The 17,126-nt window shown below is 35.1% G+C and overlaps 1 protein-coding gene across 1 annotated transcript in view; it reads left to right on the top strand.

The window, feature by feature from the left end:
- Window positions 1–17,126, top strand: part of HEATR5A (HEAT repeat containing 5A) — a 70,650-nt gene that overhangs the window by 20,663 nt on the left and 32,861 nt on the right. Inside the window, exons 7-14 of the mRNA XM_019474884.1 lie at window positions 1,402–1,562; window positions 4,071–4,326; window positions 5,463–5,618; window positions 6,433–6,683; window positions 9,997–10,108; window positions 11,005–11,157; window positions 12,842–12,941; window positions 13,698–13,807. Coding sequence (XP_019330429.1) covers window positions 1,402–1,562; window positions 4,071–4,326; window positions 5,463–5,618; window positions 6,433–6,683; window positions 9,997–10,108; window positions 11,005–11,157; window positions 12,842–12,941; window positions 13,698–13,807 — 1,299 coding nt within the window. The remainder of the gene's footprint in view (window positions 1–1,401; window positions 1,563–4,070; window positions 4,327–5,462; window positions 5,619–6,432; window positions 6,684–9,996; window positions 10,109–11,004; window positions 11,158–12,841; window positions 12,942–13,697; window positions 13,808–17,126) is intronic.

The following is a 17,126-nucleotide window of genomic DNA, read 5'->3' as shown; positions in this document are numbered from 1 at the left end:
AGGGAGCAATGCATGAAGAATTGTGTAGTCCTGAAGTTTCTGCTTTGTATCTGATAACCTGCTGATGTTGGGTTGTTTTTTTATTTTTTTGGACATGAATATCTTAAATCCTCTCACTTCTTTTCCCGATACAATACTTCAAAGACAATGAAAAATGCAGTGAAAATTTTAGGTCACTTAGTTTACACGCTATGCAGTCATTGTGCTATGTTTGCATACACATGTCCCAGCACATATTTTAAATGAACTTTCTATCAAGAAATAAAACCACAGAATAGGATCTATGGGTAAATAATTTTCCTAGAAGATTGTAAACATGTTCTATTATTCTCATTATTTTGGAGAGCTAATTTAATACTAAGGTGAGATGCTTTTGTTTCTAAGAGACCCTGTTGCTGTGCCCTTATCTGGCTAAGCATATGTCCTGGTTTTGGCTGGGATAGAGTTATTTTTCTTCCTAGTAGCTGGTACAGTGCTGTGTTTTGGATTTAGGATGAGAATAATGTGATGACACTGACTGATGTTTTAGTTGTTGCTGAGCAGTGCTTACACTAGTCAAGGACTTCTCAGCTTCTCATGCTCTACCAACTGAGAAAGCTGGAGGTGCACAAGAAGCTGGGAGGGGGCACAGCCAGGACAGCTGACCCAAACTGGCCAAAGGGATATTCCATACCATGTGATGTCATGCTCAGCACATAAACTGGGGGAAAGCTGGCCGGGGGGGCCACTGCTCGAAGATGCCTCCGGTGGCTATATGACTACATTATGGTTTGTTGTGGGTTTTTTATTATTATTATTATTTATTTTATTTCAATTATTAAAGTGTTCTTATCTCAACCCATAAGTGTTCTCACTTTTACTCTTCTGATTCTCTCCCCCATTCCTCTGTGGGGGGTCAGGGAGTGAGCGAGTGGCTGCGTGGTGTTTAGTTGCCAGCTGGGCTTAAACCATGACAGCATAGCAGAATGGTAATCCGCCCTGTCTGGAGTTCGGAATAGAGGGTCGTCTTTGGCGGTAAGCTGGAATGAGTTAGAGTCAGGGCTTTCATGAAGCTTCAGGTGGTAGGAGTAGGCCGTACAGACCTTTTTGCAAAGGGAGCTTAGATAAGACGGTAAATACTGAGGGAGGGTAAATATATGTATACATATTAGGTGATGGCCTAAATTATTTAAAGACAGCTGAAGCAGAAAAACTTGAGAAATATTGTGGTTCACTGGAGCACTGAGTCCTAAAATGTCTTAGTTTCTGTTGTGAAATTATGCTCAAACAGTATTTGGATTTGGTTGTGCTACTGAATTTGTGCAAATCATTTTTTCTCAAACGATTAGAGTTGAAACTTTTCTTCTAAAATGTAACAAGTTTTACAGAGCTATTCCTCTGAAGATTTACATCTATTCTTAGCATCCACCAGGCATAACTTCCGCAGAATCTCTTTGGAAGAAGTGATGGAGCTATTGGGAACTGGGTTTCTCCGTGGAAGTTGTGGATTTCTACGAGCCAGTGGCGATATGTTGAAAGGGACCAGTTCGGTCAGCAGAGATGTTAGAGTTGGAGTCACCCAGGTTTGGATTACGTTATTTATGATTTTCTGAGATTGCTAAACATTCCTATAATAACTGTTTTGCTCTCCATGTATCTCTGATTTCATCCTTTTTTGTATCTGTGATGAAATATATGTAATTTAAAATAAGGATTTACATCTTGAGTTATGCTAGAAAGAAAATAAAAAAGATTTCTGATGTTGCTTATTGTTTACCTGATATTTAATTTTGAAATATTCAAACTATGTATTACTTGTGAAAGCTTCACGTGATACGAATTTCAAGTAAGTGATATAAATAAGTACTTTTCTCAAATTTTTAGTTTAAAACTTAATACCTTATGTCTAAAAATGAAAGGGGGAAGTTAAAAGAATTCTTTGAACTTGGAATAGTTTCCTTCTATATAGGGACATTCTCAGTCCCATTCTGAAAGAATGGTTCTGCTTTGAGTAAGTGTGTGAAAAATAAGAAAAACATAATTTAGTGGAAAAAACGAAGTATCTGTTTTGTTGTGTTCCACGATGCTCACTTAGAGGATAGAATCTTGTTAACTGAGCAGGACTGAAGTCAGACCATATAGTGCATGCTGGTAAAAACAGTATAAATTTTTCAGATAATATCAGATTGGCTTCTTCCTGTACATGTTATCTTAAACGGCATTTACATGCTAAGACCTAGATATTCAAATGTTAAACCTGTGAATCAAGACTAAAGGTCATGGTGAACGTTTACGTATCAAACAGCTGTGATTATTTTAATATGTTACAGTCCCCACAGCTATTTTATACGTCCCTTTTGCCAGTAAAGGAATTTTTCAGTGCATTTCAACTTCTGTAATGCAAAAAATCTGTAAATTAGCTTGACTTACTGATAGAAGCTGCCAGACTTCCGCTGAAACAGCTAGAAGGTGCTCACAAATTGTCTTCTATGCTCAGATCATGCTGGGTGGAAGCATTAACTTGTGGCAGAGAGACTGAAAAGCTGAAACAATAATACCTTGACAGCTATTTGCCTAGAAAATGCGTGCCAGACTCCTAGGGTGTTCTGTATACATGGTGTTTTTATTAGTTTTCCAGGAATAGATATTTCAGTTCAGTGTTTTGACTATTTGTACTGGGTTTTGGAGGCTGTCTCCTTTTCATGCATTTCTATGTTAACACAATAGTACCTGTGCTAGATGGTACACTCTAACTGTACCACAACAGTTAAAATAGTGTAAAGTTTCTGTAAGAAAAACTTGAGAAATTGTGCGTGTATCAGTGCCTGTAAGTAGAAAATGCTTGCAGTTATAAAATGTATTAATTATTATGTGAATTGCAGCTTATTATAAATTAAAAAATAAGAAAAACACTGAAGATGACTTCTTACATATGGCAGAAGAATTTATATTTGTTCAAGACACAGCCAGGTTCAAGATGTAGCCATGTATAACTCTACTGTTCAAGATGTAGCAGTATAACTCTTCACAAGTCTATTTATCCTGTTAAAGTCCTCAGTTTTCAAATCTGTAAAACAGGGGTAATGTACTGGTACATTATGAAGCCTAAGTAGTATTTTTCAAGAGCTATTAGATGCTGACAGGATCTAATAGTACAATTTCTCTGTCTACAGTACTGCGCTTTCTTTTACGTGAATAATGTAGTTGTTAATATTAGACATGAGACAAAGTATGTATGAGGCAAATATAGAAGTTCATTGATATGGGTAGTATTTGTGAACTTTCTTATGAGGAATTTTGTGTGTTCATTTGCATATTCTCATTTTTTGTATTCCCTTTTCTTGATGGTAGCACATCCATTCATTTTAAAAAAAAAAATCCAACACAGGCACATGGAAGAAATTTGTAAGGGAGCGTAGTATGTGGCAAAATAAATGGTCTTGCGGTGATTAGATTTGTAAAGTGACTCTGCATTCTTTCTCTTTGCTGTGACAAACATAGTCTTTTTATGGTACCTCCATTGCAAGGCAAACAATTAAAATTCATAGAGATGAAGAGCAGTGCTTGGGGGCTGCAAATATTCCTTAATTCAAAGGCTATAATAAAAAAATTGTCTCAGGGTTATGGGTTATAGTTTTGTAACATAGAAGTTCTTAAAATGCATTCATACATTAAATTTGGGTTCCATGTGCAGAATGCTAAATAGCTGGAAGCTGTTGTTCAGTGAGACCAAACCCAATGTTTTACATAACAAGTGCCTGTGCAGGATAAACTGCCATTTCTCACACTCTGGAATGAAATAACATGGGCAAGCAGCTTGAATTAACTTACAGTCAAAGCAGGCTGCAATATTGCTTGTACAGTTTTGATAGTAATTTAAATTATTTAAATAGATCCAAAAAACCTGAAGCTACCTGAAGTGAGAATATATGTGATTTATGGATGCATAAATGTATAAATAATCTCAGTTTCATGACGTTCTAGTTGTGGCAATGTGCAGAGATAAAAAAAATTATGTATGTGAGATAGCTGGCAGTGGTTTTCCAGACGATTTTGCTCTAAAATATGGCTTCTTTTCAAATCTCTTCCAGGCGTATGTGGTATTTGTCTCTACATTAGGAGCACAATGGCTTGAAAGGAACTTCTCTGCCTTCCTTTCCCATATTCTAGATCTCGTGTCTCAGTCTCACCCTAAGGCTATTCAGAGTCAGATGGATGCTATCGGCTGTCGTCGCTGTGTTTCATTTATCCTTCGAGCTACAGTAGGAGGCCTTCTTGGGGAAAAAGCTCAAATTGCAGCTGCCAAGGAGATTTGTCAGGCCATCTGGAAACTGAAGAAAGTTGTGGGTATGGGTCTAACAAGATTATCCATTTGAGCCTCTGTTTTTCCTTTTTTAAGTGATTGTCCAACTTCCTAATCCAGAGACTGCAGAAATAGAATATATAGTGCTGATTTATTAACATAATAATGTAGAGGGCTTTCGATGGACTGCTTTGTTTTTAACTTGGGCTCGTTTTTTGCTTCTGTGTGTCTGTGTGCATGTGTGTACCCACACAAGTGTAAACATCTTTTTTTAACACTTCTTCCTTGGCAAATATCATTTTAACCAATTACAAATATAATAAAATAATAAATATATGCAGTAATAAAATACAGACAGTATTGTAAAATAAGTTAAATTGGCGGTTAATATATGTCTAGCCAGATTCTGCCTTCCTGTTCAGAGCAGCTGACACTACTAGTGGTTCAAAAAAGAAGCATTTGTTCCTAATTGACAAAATGAGCATTTCTCCTGGAGAAAACAGATCTCTTGCATGATAAAGTCTTGTACACAGCTTCCAAAAAAAGCTGCTGATCTCCCACCATCGTCCTTGTAGGGGAAAAGAAAGAGAATGCTGGGCATAACCAGTCATCCCCTGGCATACAGCTGCATATTGTATCCTAGTTAAATATCTAAATGTTAATGTCTAAACTGACATAATCCCTTGTGTCTCAAAAGATGAACTTTCAAAAAACTCCAGATTTTTCCCTCCCTCTTTATTCCCCAGCCCCACTGTCTCGCGGGCTTGTTCTTGCACTATTTCACTCTTTCCTTCCCTTTCTTTTTTCCGACTATGTAGTAAAATCTGGCAAATTATATCAAAGCATGTCCTCTTCAAGTCACTTTTGGTGAGGCTGAGAATAGCATGCTTCTTACTAGCCACTGTTCCCCATCACTTAAAGATAAGCAATTTGATAGTTTCCATTTTACCTACCCTCCTGCCCTCACAGACATTACTACACTATCCAATTGAGTAATAGAAATGTACTTGTCTCAGTGAAGGTAAACCTTTATGAAAACAGTTTGGTAAATAGTATAAATGGTAATCATAAAAGCTCATTTGGTAATATAAACAACTTATCATAGCAAAATCCTTTTTCCGATCTGTTTGTTTCGTTTTGGTGATGATTTCATGGGGATCTTCCTATATTGTGTTATCAGATGCTGCAATGAGTGAAAGTAACTTGGAAACAAGAATTAGTACAACAGATGTAACAGCAAGTCAGCATGTGCTTGTGTGTGCACTTCAGGAACTCGGAAGTCTCATCCATGGCTTAGGAACTACAGCAGCACCATTACTACAAGACTCCAGTACAGGTACAAGCCCTGAATTATTTTGTGAACCAGAGTACAAAACATATTCCTTCGTTCACTGTGATTTTCTCTGATTTCCTATGGCTAGACTGTCAATTCTTTCAAATCTGTTGGGATCCTTTGTCTGGCATTGACTATAGCAGCCTTTCTTCTGGTGTGCAGTCTCCTCACCTGGACCTCCTTAGTTCTATCCTTTTCTGTTTTCTTCCACTAAACTAAAAAAAAAGAAAAAAAAGGAAGAGGGGAAGTTGGCTACCTTACATGCTGTAGGAAATCTTCAGATGTTGCCCAAAGAGTTCTGTATCTTCTCCGGCCTGTATGTTAATTAAAAAAAAAAATCACTATCAAATTTAACTCCATTAAGGGTTCATAATGTTGTGTTCCAACACTTCATAATGTTTATAGTAAATCAGTTTGATTGAGCTGGGTATCTTCATCTGCCTTTATTGTTTTCATTTAGCTGCAGGGAGAATTTTTTTTTTCTGGATGGGTTCAAGTGTACATCTGTTTCCACTGCATGGATTTCTGCTTCCTTGAGAACACTTACAGATATTTTCTATGCATGTTGGTGAATAACTGCATAATATGTTAGGTTTTCTTCATATTATTACTTTTCATTCAGGGTAACTTTTTTTGAAAAGTATCGAAGTATTTAAATTTGATAAGAAATATTTCACAATAAAAATCAATAGTACTTTTTAAAGAGAAGTACAGAAGCTGGATAGCGGTATGTTCACCAGTCCTCTGTATACATTTTTGCTTGTTTGACCATCTTCTTGCCTATTTCTTAAGTATGTTTATGCATTTTATTTTTCAGGAGTTCTGGAAGCAGTAATTTCTGTCATTATTCATCCCAGCATTTCAGTTAGACTAACAGCAGCTTGGTGTTTACGCTGTATTGCAGTAGCATTGCCCTCCTATGTGTCCCTACTGTTGGATCGTTGCATTGAACGTCTTAGTGCATTGAAATCCTCCCCAGAAGCAGTAACCGGCTACAGTTTTGCTGTTGCTGCTTTGCTGGGTGCAGTAAAACACAGTCCTTTAGGAATTCCACATGGAAAAGGGAAGGTATGGTCTGAATACTTTACTTACAGGCAGTTCTTTGATGTTTTTCCAGTAGTATTTGCATGTATTCTTTATGATGTGATCACATAACCCAGTAGACTGATAAGATATTTTCTTTCCTCAAGAAGGGGATTTTGAAGCATACTGTAACTCAGATAAACAAGTTTTTTTTCTCACATGTGTCAGGATTGTGAATTTCTCAGGAAATGTCACTAATGACTTTATTAACCACTCATACTGCTACCTTTTTCTAATGGAGAGGTTTGTTAGGGGAGAAGTTTGTTTGTTGTTTTGGGACAGAGGTCAATTCTGTGGAGCTGTAAGGACTTAAATTCAACAGTCTAAGAAAAGGTTTATCTGGAGAACACATTTTGTGAGTAGAGTTACGTTTTTCAGAATTTCAAACTAAATTCTTTACAGCAAGATCAAACTTTCTGCAATTCTGGCCCAGTTTGACATTGGCTTAAATTAGACAGCAGTGTTAATGGTGAGAAAAGGCTAGTCTGGAGTACATACAGCTGAAATGTATCAGACTCTGCCAAAGGAAAAGATTTTTCTTTTACAAAAAAATAATTAGAAGTATACATACAGATCTATTGCATGCTGTGATGTTAGAAATAAGCTTCCTGGAAGGAAACTCATTCAACCACAGATTAAGCCAAATTAATATTTCCCAGGCCCATCAATGACTCTCCAGTGTACAGTTTAGTCAGTGCTTATACCAATAACAGCAATTATGTATTATCTCAAAAATCTTTGGTTGAGTCCAACAAAATCTTTAATCAAGTCCAACAGATACACGCTTTCATTTTATTTTACAGAATTTAACAGAAACCAATTTCTTGCATTAACATAGTCTAAGATGCTTGTACCAATCTCTCCACTAGCGCAGATAGGATATACTGTGCTCTGAAGTTTTAGGGATATGCAGATGTAGAAATACAGACCAGGAGAAGAAGCTGTTTCCATCTCAATGCGAACTTTATCCATGGAATTACTCACAGTTGGAAAACCATGGTGCAACACAAATATCAGCAGTACATGCTAATTCTCTGCATAATGTGGAAACTTACATTATCAGTTCTGAAAATATCTGTTTTGGAGCCAGTGGACATTGGAGAAGAAGTGGCACACTTTGACACAAGGATTGTGGGTTTTTTTCTTATTATTACAGCACTGTAAGATGAAAGGAATGCTTTAGTACGTTAGGAAAAATGTCCCTTGCAGTGATTCCAGTCCACCCTTTCAGCGTTGTTGAATACTAACTGTTCCATGCCACTCCTTAACAGACATTGCTAGCTACAGTTCTCAACATTCAAAATCCCAACTGCTGATGAAACAATTTATAAATATTAAAAAAAAAAAAAAGCGCCTGTTTTTCTTAGCTTTTAAAAACTTTTCCTCATGATTACTGAAAGACCATGCGGAGAGAACAAAATGAGTATCGTTTGCCCAGTTATATAGATAAGAAGTGCCATTCAACTACTGTACACCCAAGCCGAGCTAAAGTTTCTATTTAACAGAGAAACGTAATTCTTAATAAAGATTTCTTTTAGAGGAGTAGAAAAGGATTAAAGAGGGCCAGGAGGAGGTATGGGAGGGCACAGAAAAGTGTGGGAGAAACACTGTATTCTGTACTAAGCTGGCAGGGGGGAGAACAGAGGAGTTGACAAAAGCCCTTTTCCATTCTCTCCTAGGAACACTGCCAGATTCCAGACTAGCTCCTCTTCTGAGGAACTGAAAGAGACCAGTGTTAAGTAGAGCAGTTTTGAAAAGGAAATATCTAACATAGGCAGTAGTGATCTGGACAGAAGCTGTTTTATATTAATGCATTTTCCTTTGAAAGAGTGGTTAGAGTTGCAGGTGGAACCTATTCAAGAGAACGAAATAATTAGTGGGTGTGTATATATTTAGCATTCTGTATTAGTGCTTATACTTCAGTTCAAAAAAAGTCCTTCAAAAATAAGACATTTCTCCTAGTACATAGAGAGAAAAATTGCCGGAAATCATTAAATGAAATCCTTTCTAGGATGCTTGTTTATCAGGTAATTTAAGTATAGCTTAGTAAGCTGTTAGTGATTTTTAATAATATAATTTCACAAGGGTGCTGTTTTAATTTTAGAATAAAATATTTCAAATCTACAAGAATCTGAAGCTGTTAGTGATTTTTAATAATATAATTTCACAAGGGTGCTGTTTTAATTTTAGAATAAAATATTTCAAATCTATCAAGAATCTGTGAAAATAAATGTCTTCATTTGCAACCACCTGATAGCATTATGGAATTGGGGAAACGAATATTTTCAGACTGTTAATATTTCATTAAGTTTTGGAAGTGTACAAATTTCAAACTTTCATGAAGCTAACTTTTATGTGCAAACTTTCATGAAATTTTATAATTTTTCAAATAAATTATAGAAGGATGCTGTCTATACTGTCCAAATAAATTAGAGTGTGCAAAAAAATTATAGAAGGAAATTTGCTATACTGAGGCTTTTAATGATATTATTGATAATGACACTTCTTTCTTGTAATACTAATTTACAAGCAGTTTGTTTTGGCAACCAGACATAATGCAAGATGTAAGAGACTTTTTTTGGTATATGTGAAACAGAATTGAAACAAACAGTTTGCAGAATACTTTTTGAAGTTGTAGCCATACTGTAGTAATTGTCTGTGGACACACTGTGTGTTCCTCCATGTAAATTCCAGCTAGCTCAGGCTTTGGTAACAAGCGCACATTGTCACCTTGCATTTAGCATGTAATAGTAGGCACATGCAATTATTGTGGAGAAGCTAAGATAGGATTAATTCTAACCATACCATACCATTCTAACTTGTTTGTTTAGTCATATCATTTGTTGATTAAAAACCGTCAGAATGATAGATCGTATTCTAAAACAGGGATAAAAAGATCATTGCCCCTTTCACCACTTCTTCTGAGCTCCAATTCGTAGGTCTCATGCTATCCTTTTTCTACCTAGTGGCATAAACAGAATATCAGAATACTTCTATCCTTGCCACACGTATTCCTGTGAGAATTATCAGCTCTCATTTTACTGCTGATAAAAGAAGGGAACAAAGCAGCAAAGTAACTTACCTAGTACCCCACAGGAAGTGTTGAAGCTGTCCCAGACTAGCACCGAGTTGGTCACTGCAACTTCATGAGCCTGAGTTTCTTGCTACAGTGTGAGAAGAAGATGGCATTCTATTTGGGAACACTGAAATAGGATTAAGTATCACAGCAAGTAGTATTGAAGAATCATTTGGTAGTTACTAAGATGCTGATGCTCTGTTTTTCTCTTTAACTTTGAAGGTAATCATGACAGTAGCAGAGGATTTGTTGTGTTCTGCTTCTCAGAACAGTCGCATTTCACTGCAGCGAACCCAGGCTGGATGGCTGTTGATAGCGGCCCTCATGACATTAGGTGGTAGCTTTCTACAATTTTTCTTAAACTAAATTAACCTGTTCTGTGTTCTTTCTCTGACTTAGTTCTTTTGATGTTTCATTTAATTTAGCACTGCAAAATAATTCTTAAAAAACAATGTAAATTGGAATCTTTAGAAAAACATTCTAAAATAAAAATGTCATTTCTTCCAAATTTGCTATTAGTTCATTGGGAGCAATGTCTGAAAAACAGTGACTGGGTGAGACCGCTATTAATTAAATGTAGAAGATAAATTTCAAAGTCAATCTAACCAAATGTCTTTGCGGTCATGAAGAATTACACTGATGTTTTTTTAAGATCTATCCCAGAACAAAATGAGCTAATCATTTGTATTTCCCTCTTGTCAGGCATTTGAAATCTTACAGAACTTTCTGATATTTATTAGTGGTCAGATTATTGATTGCGATCACTAAATTACTCATGAAGAATGTATTTTACCTGTTTTGTTCATATTTTTAAGGCACCTTTCATGTTTTCAGCTATTGCTTCTGCCCAACAGCTCCCAGCTGTTTTCTTAGATTACGGGAAACACACCTTGTAGATTAACCTACCACAAATGTTTGCTTTTCTGAACATCACTATTGCTTATTACATCTCTCTTATGCTGGTGATCCACAGGGTCTGTACTTAGTAAAACTGAGATTATAGTTGGCTTGGTGACATACTTGTAAATGTGTCAGTGGGTATGTAGTTATGTATGAAAATGGAGTACCAAGGCAGTAAATGTTTGAGAAATGATATATGAGACGGCTGGGAAAGTAGCATAAAGTTTTTTTCACAGCTGTAATGATTTTGTGAACATAGATACAAGAAACAAAGAGAAAATTTAATTTTATTAATCCTTACACTGGCATGACTACTGTCAACGCTTACAGGTCCTGCAGTTGTCCAACACCATCTGCCACGAATGCTGTTACTGTGGAAGTGCATCTTTCCATCATCTCCTAAAGACCTAGAAACAGAGAAGACACGAGGAGATTCATTTACCTGGCAAGTAACACTGGAAGGTCGTGCTGGTGCTCTCTGTGGTAAGCGGGATTTATTGTGTATTTCTCTGCATATTTATAGTTTGGCTGTTTGTTTGTTTTTCCTTCTGAAAGAACAACAATACTTCATACTGATTCTTTTCACTGGATGGTAAAGGATGTATTCACTCCCCAACATACATGCTTGTACATATATATTTACCTGTATACCTATATCTATATACACGTGTTTCATTTTTGTAAAAAACAAAAAAACAAAAAATCCAAGAGCGTTTTTCCTCGTTCTTCTAATCAGTTGATTTCCAAGCAGTAAATGATATCAGGAAGGTTGCATCTCGTCTCTTGTTTAACATACATATCACTGTAACGAATGAGGACCCAAACCAGGATATGTTCTGTTGTTTATACAGTCTATTTTATTTGGTAAATAGCAGTTCTGTTTCCTAATAGCTGACTTACTGTAAGCAAAATAGAATTGGTGAGTCAGTCAGACGCATTTGTGAGAGTGGAAAGACTCAGGTAAAAATTACAATAAGGAAGTTACAATTCTCAGCCAGTAAAGAGTACTATGTATTTGTCTGCTGTTTGGTAGGTTGCATTTTTTCATCATGAAATATTGTGAATTTGAAATTCCAAGAGATTACTCCAGTGACCTTTAAATACTTAATGTGTTTCAGTGATGTGTTCTAGAGTACTAAAGGGTCCTTTGCATTGCAGAAATGTGAACCCTAGTATAGTGATCACCCCTCTCTCTCACTATTAAAATCTATCGGAAAGAGTGGAATTCAATAGTAATTTCATTTTGGAAGTAACCTAAACAATTAACCTTTAAATTAAAATATAAATAAAAATAAATTTTTTAAATAAAAAAATTTCTTTACTGAAAGAGTGGTGAAACATTGGAACAGGCTGCCCAGGGAAGTGGTGGAGTCCCCATCCCTGGAGGTATTTAAAGGACGAGTAGATGAGGCACTTAGGGACATGGTTTAGTGGACGTGGTGGAGTTGGGTCAACGGTTGGACTCGATGATCTTAGAAGTCTTTTCCAACCTCAATGATTCTATGATTCTATGATTCTGTAGTTTAGTGGACATAGTGGTGTTGGGTTGGCGGTTGGACTCGATGATCTTAGAGGTCTTTTCCGACCTTAATGATTCTATGATTCTAATTTCTTTTCCTTTTGGAAATAGGTCTTTAATACTGTATATTCTCTAGATGCTTTCTGAACTACTAACTCAAGTTTAATTTTCTGTAAGTAATGAAAAATACTTGTGTAGATATAAGTTGTTTCTTAAAGTACAGTAAGGAAGCTAAATTTAAATAGAGAACTAGCAAAGTAAGCAGCAGGTCATCTGATCATCATCCTTCTCCCATTTTTTTTTCTTTTTTTTTATTATTATCACGGAATTATCATAAAGTTGAGTTATATCCCATAATTCATAACAAAAAGCAAAAAACACTTGCATTCACATATGCAATTAAAAGTCGGGGTATGAATGTCCAAGCTGAGACACTGAAACAGTGCATCTGTAAATATGACTTTTTTCATTCGAGATTTTCATCAGTTTCTTAAATTATTGGTCAAAATAGTTTAAATATTTTTTTTTTCATTCTTTCTTCTACTTTTAAATTATTAGTGAGGTAATAACGTGATTACTTCACTAATGGGATTTTTTTTCTTCTAGATGTCTCACATTAAGTAAGTTAAAATCCAATTCCTTTTCTAGCTATCAAAAGCTTTGTTTCCCACTGTGCTGGTCTTCTTACGGATGAAGTTGTTCAGAGACTTCTTCCTCCACTCCCAAGTGCTGTTGATTTATTGACACAGTAAGTGTGTGTATTAAACTGTTAAATGAGATTCTGGTTTTGAAAAGCTACAGAGTAATTTTATTGTATTTGATTCGGTGCACTTTCTAAAGAACTTTCTTTTCAAAGTACAAAAATTGGAGTATAGTATTCAGCTGTATAGCTGAAGACTTTAGCTGGCATAATGTGTCTTGCAGATTCCAGTATAATGTAAAAATGCTAGGGAAGAAATTATTACTTGCTTTTGTCAAGTTAGTGTTTTTATTCTACTTTTTAAATCAAACATACACATTTGTGTTTAAGCATGATCATTTTTTATAAAATTAAAAAAAAAATTCAAGAAACGCTTGGACAAAAAGTTTTAGAGATGGGCATTTTTTATATTTAGATTCAGACCTAAGCTGGTAAAAGGTTTTATAATTTTTAAATTTTTGCCTTCAGAATATGTCGTGTTTTAATGTATTTGGACTCTAAACACAAATTTACAGAGATATATCAACAAAAAAGTTAATTGTAATAAATATAGGTACAAAAAAGGCAATAGAAAGCCTTATTTATTTCTCTAGTATTAAATAAAGGTAATGACTGTTAATGGAGAACATAGAGGTTCTGTCAGAACATGTGAAATAAATTGTTTTGCTTGTACTATTGGTAGTGCAAATTAAAACTGTACTTATGTATAGATTTTAAAAGTATTCAGTAGAGTGGTACAAATGAAACCGCAGCGTTGCATAATGCTTAAAGTCTTTAACATCTCTGTGCTTTTTATATTTTAAGGCTTTCTTCAATATATAAATCATATGGAAATTCTTTAAAAACATCATCAACAGTTTACAGACATAAACTTTATGAATTACTAGCAGTATTGCCTCCAAAGACCTATGAAGGTACGTATTTCCTTACAAAGAGATGTCCTTTAAAAATACCATGGGCTCATTTTTAAGTTTTTGTTCAACATATATTCAGCTAGCAAGGAGTAGTTCCACCTCTCCTAATAAACACATTTTATTCCCTCTGTTTAGATTTGATGCAATTGTAGTGAAGTCACTATGGTTTTGAAAAGCTAGTGTTCATGATCTCTTTTTCCCTTCTATTACAAATACAGACTTTTGTCCTATTTTTAGTTGAAACTTGAAGGTAGACAACTTTGCAATTTTAAACTACTTGAAGAATTGACTTATTTTGATGCCTGTTTTACTTTCCATTGAATCCTAAATCCAGAATGTATAATCTTAGCATAAACCAATTGAATATAGTCCATTAAAAGAATTTAATTTAATTGCTTCAAGTAGACATATATTACAGATATATTAATCTGATCCTGTGCAGATTGTGGATAAAAAATTTGTATTTAAAGACAAATTTCAAAAAAGTCTGGGGATAGGCTCACTTTTCTGTAGCAGAACATAACTAGCAGTATTTAAAATCTAATCCTCTTATCCAATGACTATGCACTGTAGCTCGACAGGTCTAACAGTTCAACTAAAACTTTAAATACCTTTGTTGTCTTTAAATTGTCATGTGAATATAGTTTGCCATAGAGTACTGTATGGACTGAAATAAGGAACCAGAGTGTTTGACAGTTGTAAAAAGAAGTACAGGGTGTTTCATCAGGACAGAGAGAATGTGGGCCAGCCAGCCAGTGAATTGGCTGTGTCCTCTATATGGTGGAGGGAATCCTTACTCAAATAATCTGCTCCATCTAGTGGTAACTGCTAAGTGAATCTTCATAAGGACAAATCCCTGACCTTTGCCTTAAAGCTGTTGTCACTTCAGAAGTCTGTATATAACACTTGAAGCATAGTGTATAATATTAATGTGTGACTTGGACTTAAAAGACTGAAAATGACACCTCCATCCCTTACAGCAAGTTATTTCTTTGGTTCTTTTATTACAGGGGCGATGTTTTATAGAATACGGATTTTTGGGTGTGAGTGGTTTTGGCGATTTCTTGGTTCGTTTGGGATTTTTGCATATGGTCTAGCTTTATTGAAAAATAGACAGTTGACCTGTAAAGTCTGAATCTTGTGCGAAAGCATCCTAGCTGAGGATGTTGCAATCTAGAACCAATAAATAAAGAAAAAGCTTAAAAGGTTTGTCACCCTGCTGAAAGCTTTGTAAATAGCCTTAGAATCAAAACAGTAATTTGACAGTTGTAGTCTCAGAGTTGTTCACCTGTTTGTAATATAGCAGTATGAGACTGGGGAAAGAATGGAAATGCATATGTTACCAGAGCTTATTTTCAAGGTCTGTTATGTATTTTAACATGTAAGTATGTATCATTTAGAAATGCAAAAAAAGTTTTTAAGGTAAAGCTTGAAACAAATACCTTCCTTTCCACATTATTTCAAGTATGACAGCTTCATGCAGAAACTGTGTCTTTGCAAATACTAGGATTTTTTAAAATAAATTATTTGGGAAAACAATACGATTATGGAACCCAGGGTGTTTTTCCAATGTCTGATTTTAGTCATTATCACTAGGAAGAACAGTAAGTGTACTCATGTTGCACATCCTGGCACATTTTGCATGGCTCAGGGTGACACACTGAATGAGAAGCTTTCACCAGTTCATGGTTTTATTTCTTTTCTTTTCTTTTCATTTTCTTCGATCTGGGTAGTTAGCCAGAGGCTAGAAACGTGCAAGTTGTTTCTTTTTGAGAAACTCAGTGATGGGGACATATACTAGGAGTTGTAACTCAAGCTTTTAGTATTTGCAAATAATGTGCAAAGCTTTTTTTCTTTAGCAGAAGAGGAACAAACCAAAATACCCAGCAAAATAAACAGCTGAAAACAGATTCCTTTATTCATAGCTTCAAGCCTCTTTGTCAACTCAAACCGTTAGATTTCTGAGGCCGGAGATACTAGGACTTGTTTAGGCTCCGCTTGGTCCTTTCCTGCTCTCTTTCAGCCTCTCTGATGTTTCTCTTGCTGCTTTGTCATCAATAAAAATTGGTCTGCTCAAACAGCAGAATTATGAAGGCTTACTGTGAGTAGTAGATGATTTTTTGCATTATTTCAGAAATGACAGCTATGAGAAGAATGTATTGGGTTAACTTGAACATCAGTGAAAAACATTTAGCATGTTCTAGGTGCTGTCTTCTGTCATGTGTGAATGGTTAAGACTTTTCAATTTAGCTGATACAAAGTATGAACTTGTTAAGCTGGGAAAAGCAGGTTCTGTTTCTAAGATGATTTTTTATATTCTTGATCATTTTCACGTCATTAGTTTTGGATGCTGATGTGCTCATGTTTTTGAGGCTAAAACATTTATTTCCTGTGAGTTAATATAAAAAGTTTAATTATTATGATGTCCAATTTGATAATTTCACATTTAGCTGATACAAAGTATGAACTTGTTAAGCTGGGAAAAGCAGGTTCTGTTTCTAAGATGATTTTTTATATTCTTGATCATTTTCACGTCATTAGTTTTGGATGCTGATGTGCTCATGTTTTTGAGGCTAAAACATTTATTTCCTGTGAGTTAATATAAAAAGTTTAATTATTATGATGTCCAATTTGATAATTTCACAGAAATAACTTCAGTTGTTTGTATTTTGATTATTAGATTTGTTGATGTTTTCTGTGGTCTGAAATTAATGTATTTTGTCAGACAACTCATTAGGGTTCTTTTTATTCTTCAGTTTTTTGTGTTTGTTATGTTCCACTGTCTAAACCATGAAATTGAATACAAGCATTCACTTCTCTTTCTTAATAGGATGAGATGAATAGCTAGAATGCTGGAACAGCCTTCTGGCTCAAAATTTTGAACTGCTTTACATTAGGAAAATATTATTTGACATGTTGAGGATGGCCAAGTGTCTGGGACTAAAATAAATGTTCATTTGGTTAAAAATTGCTGAGGATCTCCATTAAATTTTATTTGAAAAGCTGTTTTCAGAGAAAGGGAATTTTTCAATTTTTTTTTATTGTGATCTATAATAATCAATGAAAGAGCAGTTTCTAGTGAACTGCTTTACATTAGGAAAATATTATTTGACATGTTGAGGATGGCCAAGTGTCTGGGACTAAAATAAATGTTCATTTGGTTAAAAATTGCTGAGGATCTCCATTAAATTTTATTTGAAAAGCTGTTTTCAGAGAAAGGGAATTTTTCAATTTTTTTTTATTGTGATCTATAATAATCAATGAAAGAGCAGTTTCTAGTTGTTTTTAATTATTGCGTTTTTTAAAAAGACTCAATTTC

The sequence above is a fragment of the Aptenodytes forsteri genome, unplaced genomic scaffold (genome assembly GCF_000699145.1).
Source record: "Aptenodytes forsteri isolate BGI_AS27 unplaced genomic scaffold, ASM69914v1 Scaffold108, whole genome shotgun sequence".
NCBI lineage: Eukaryota > Metazoa > Chordata > Aves > Sphenisciformes > Spheniscidae > Aptenodytes > Aptenodytes forsteri.
The sequence above is the reverse complement of the archived record's forward strand: the minus strand, read 5'-3'. Positions and strand labels throughout refer to the sequence as shown.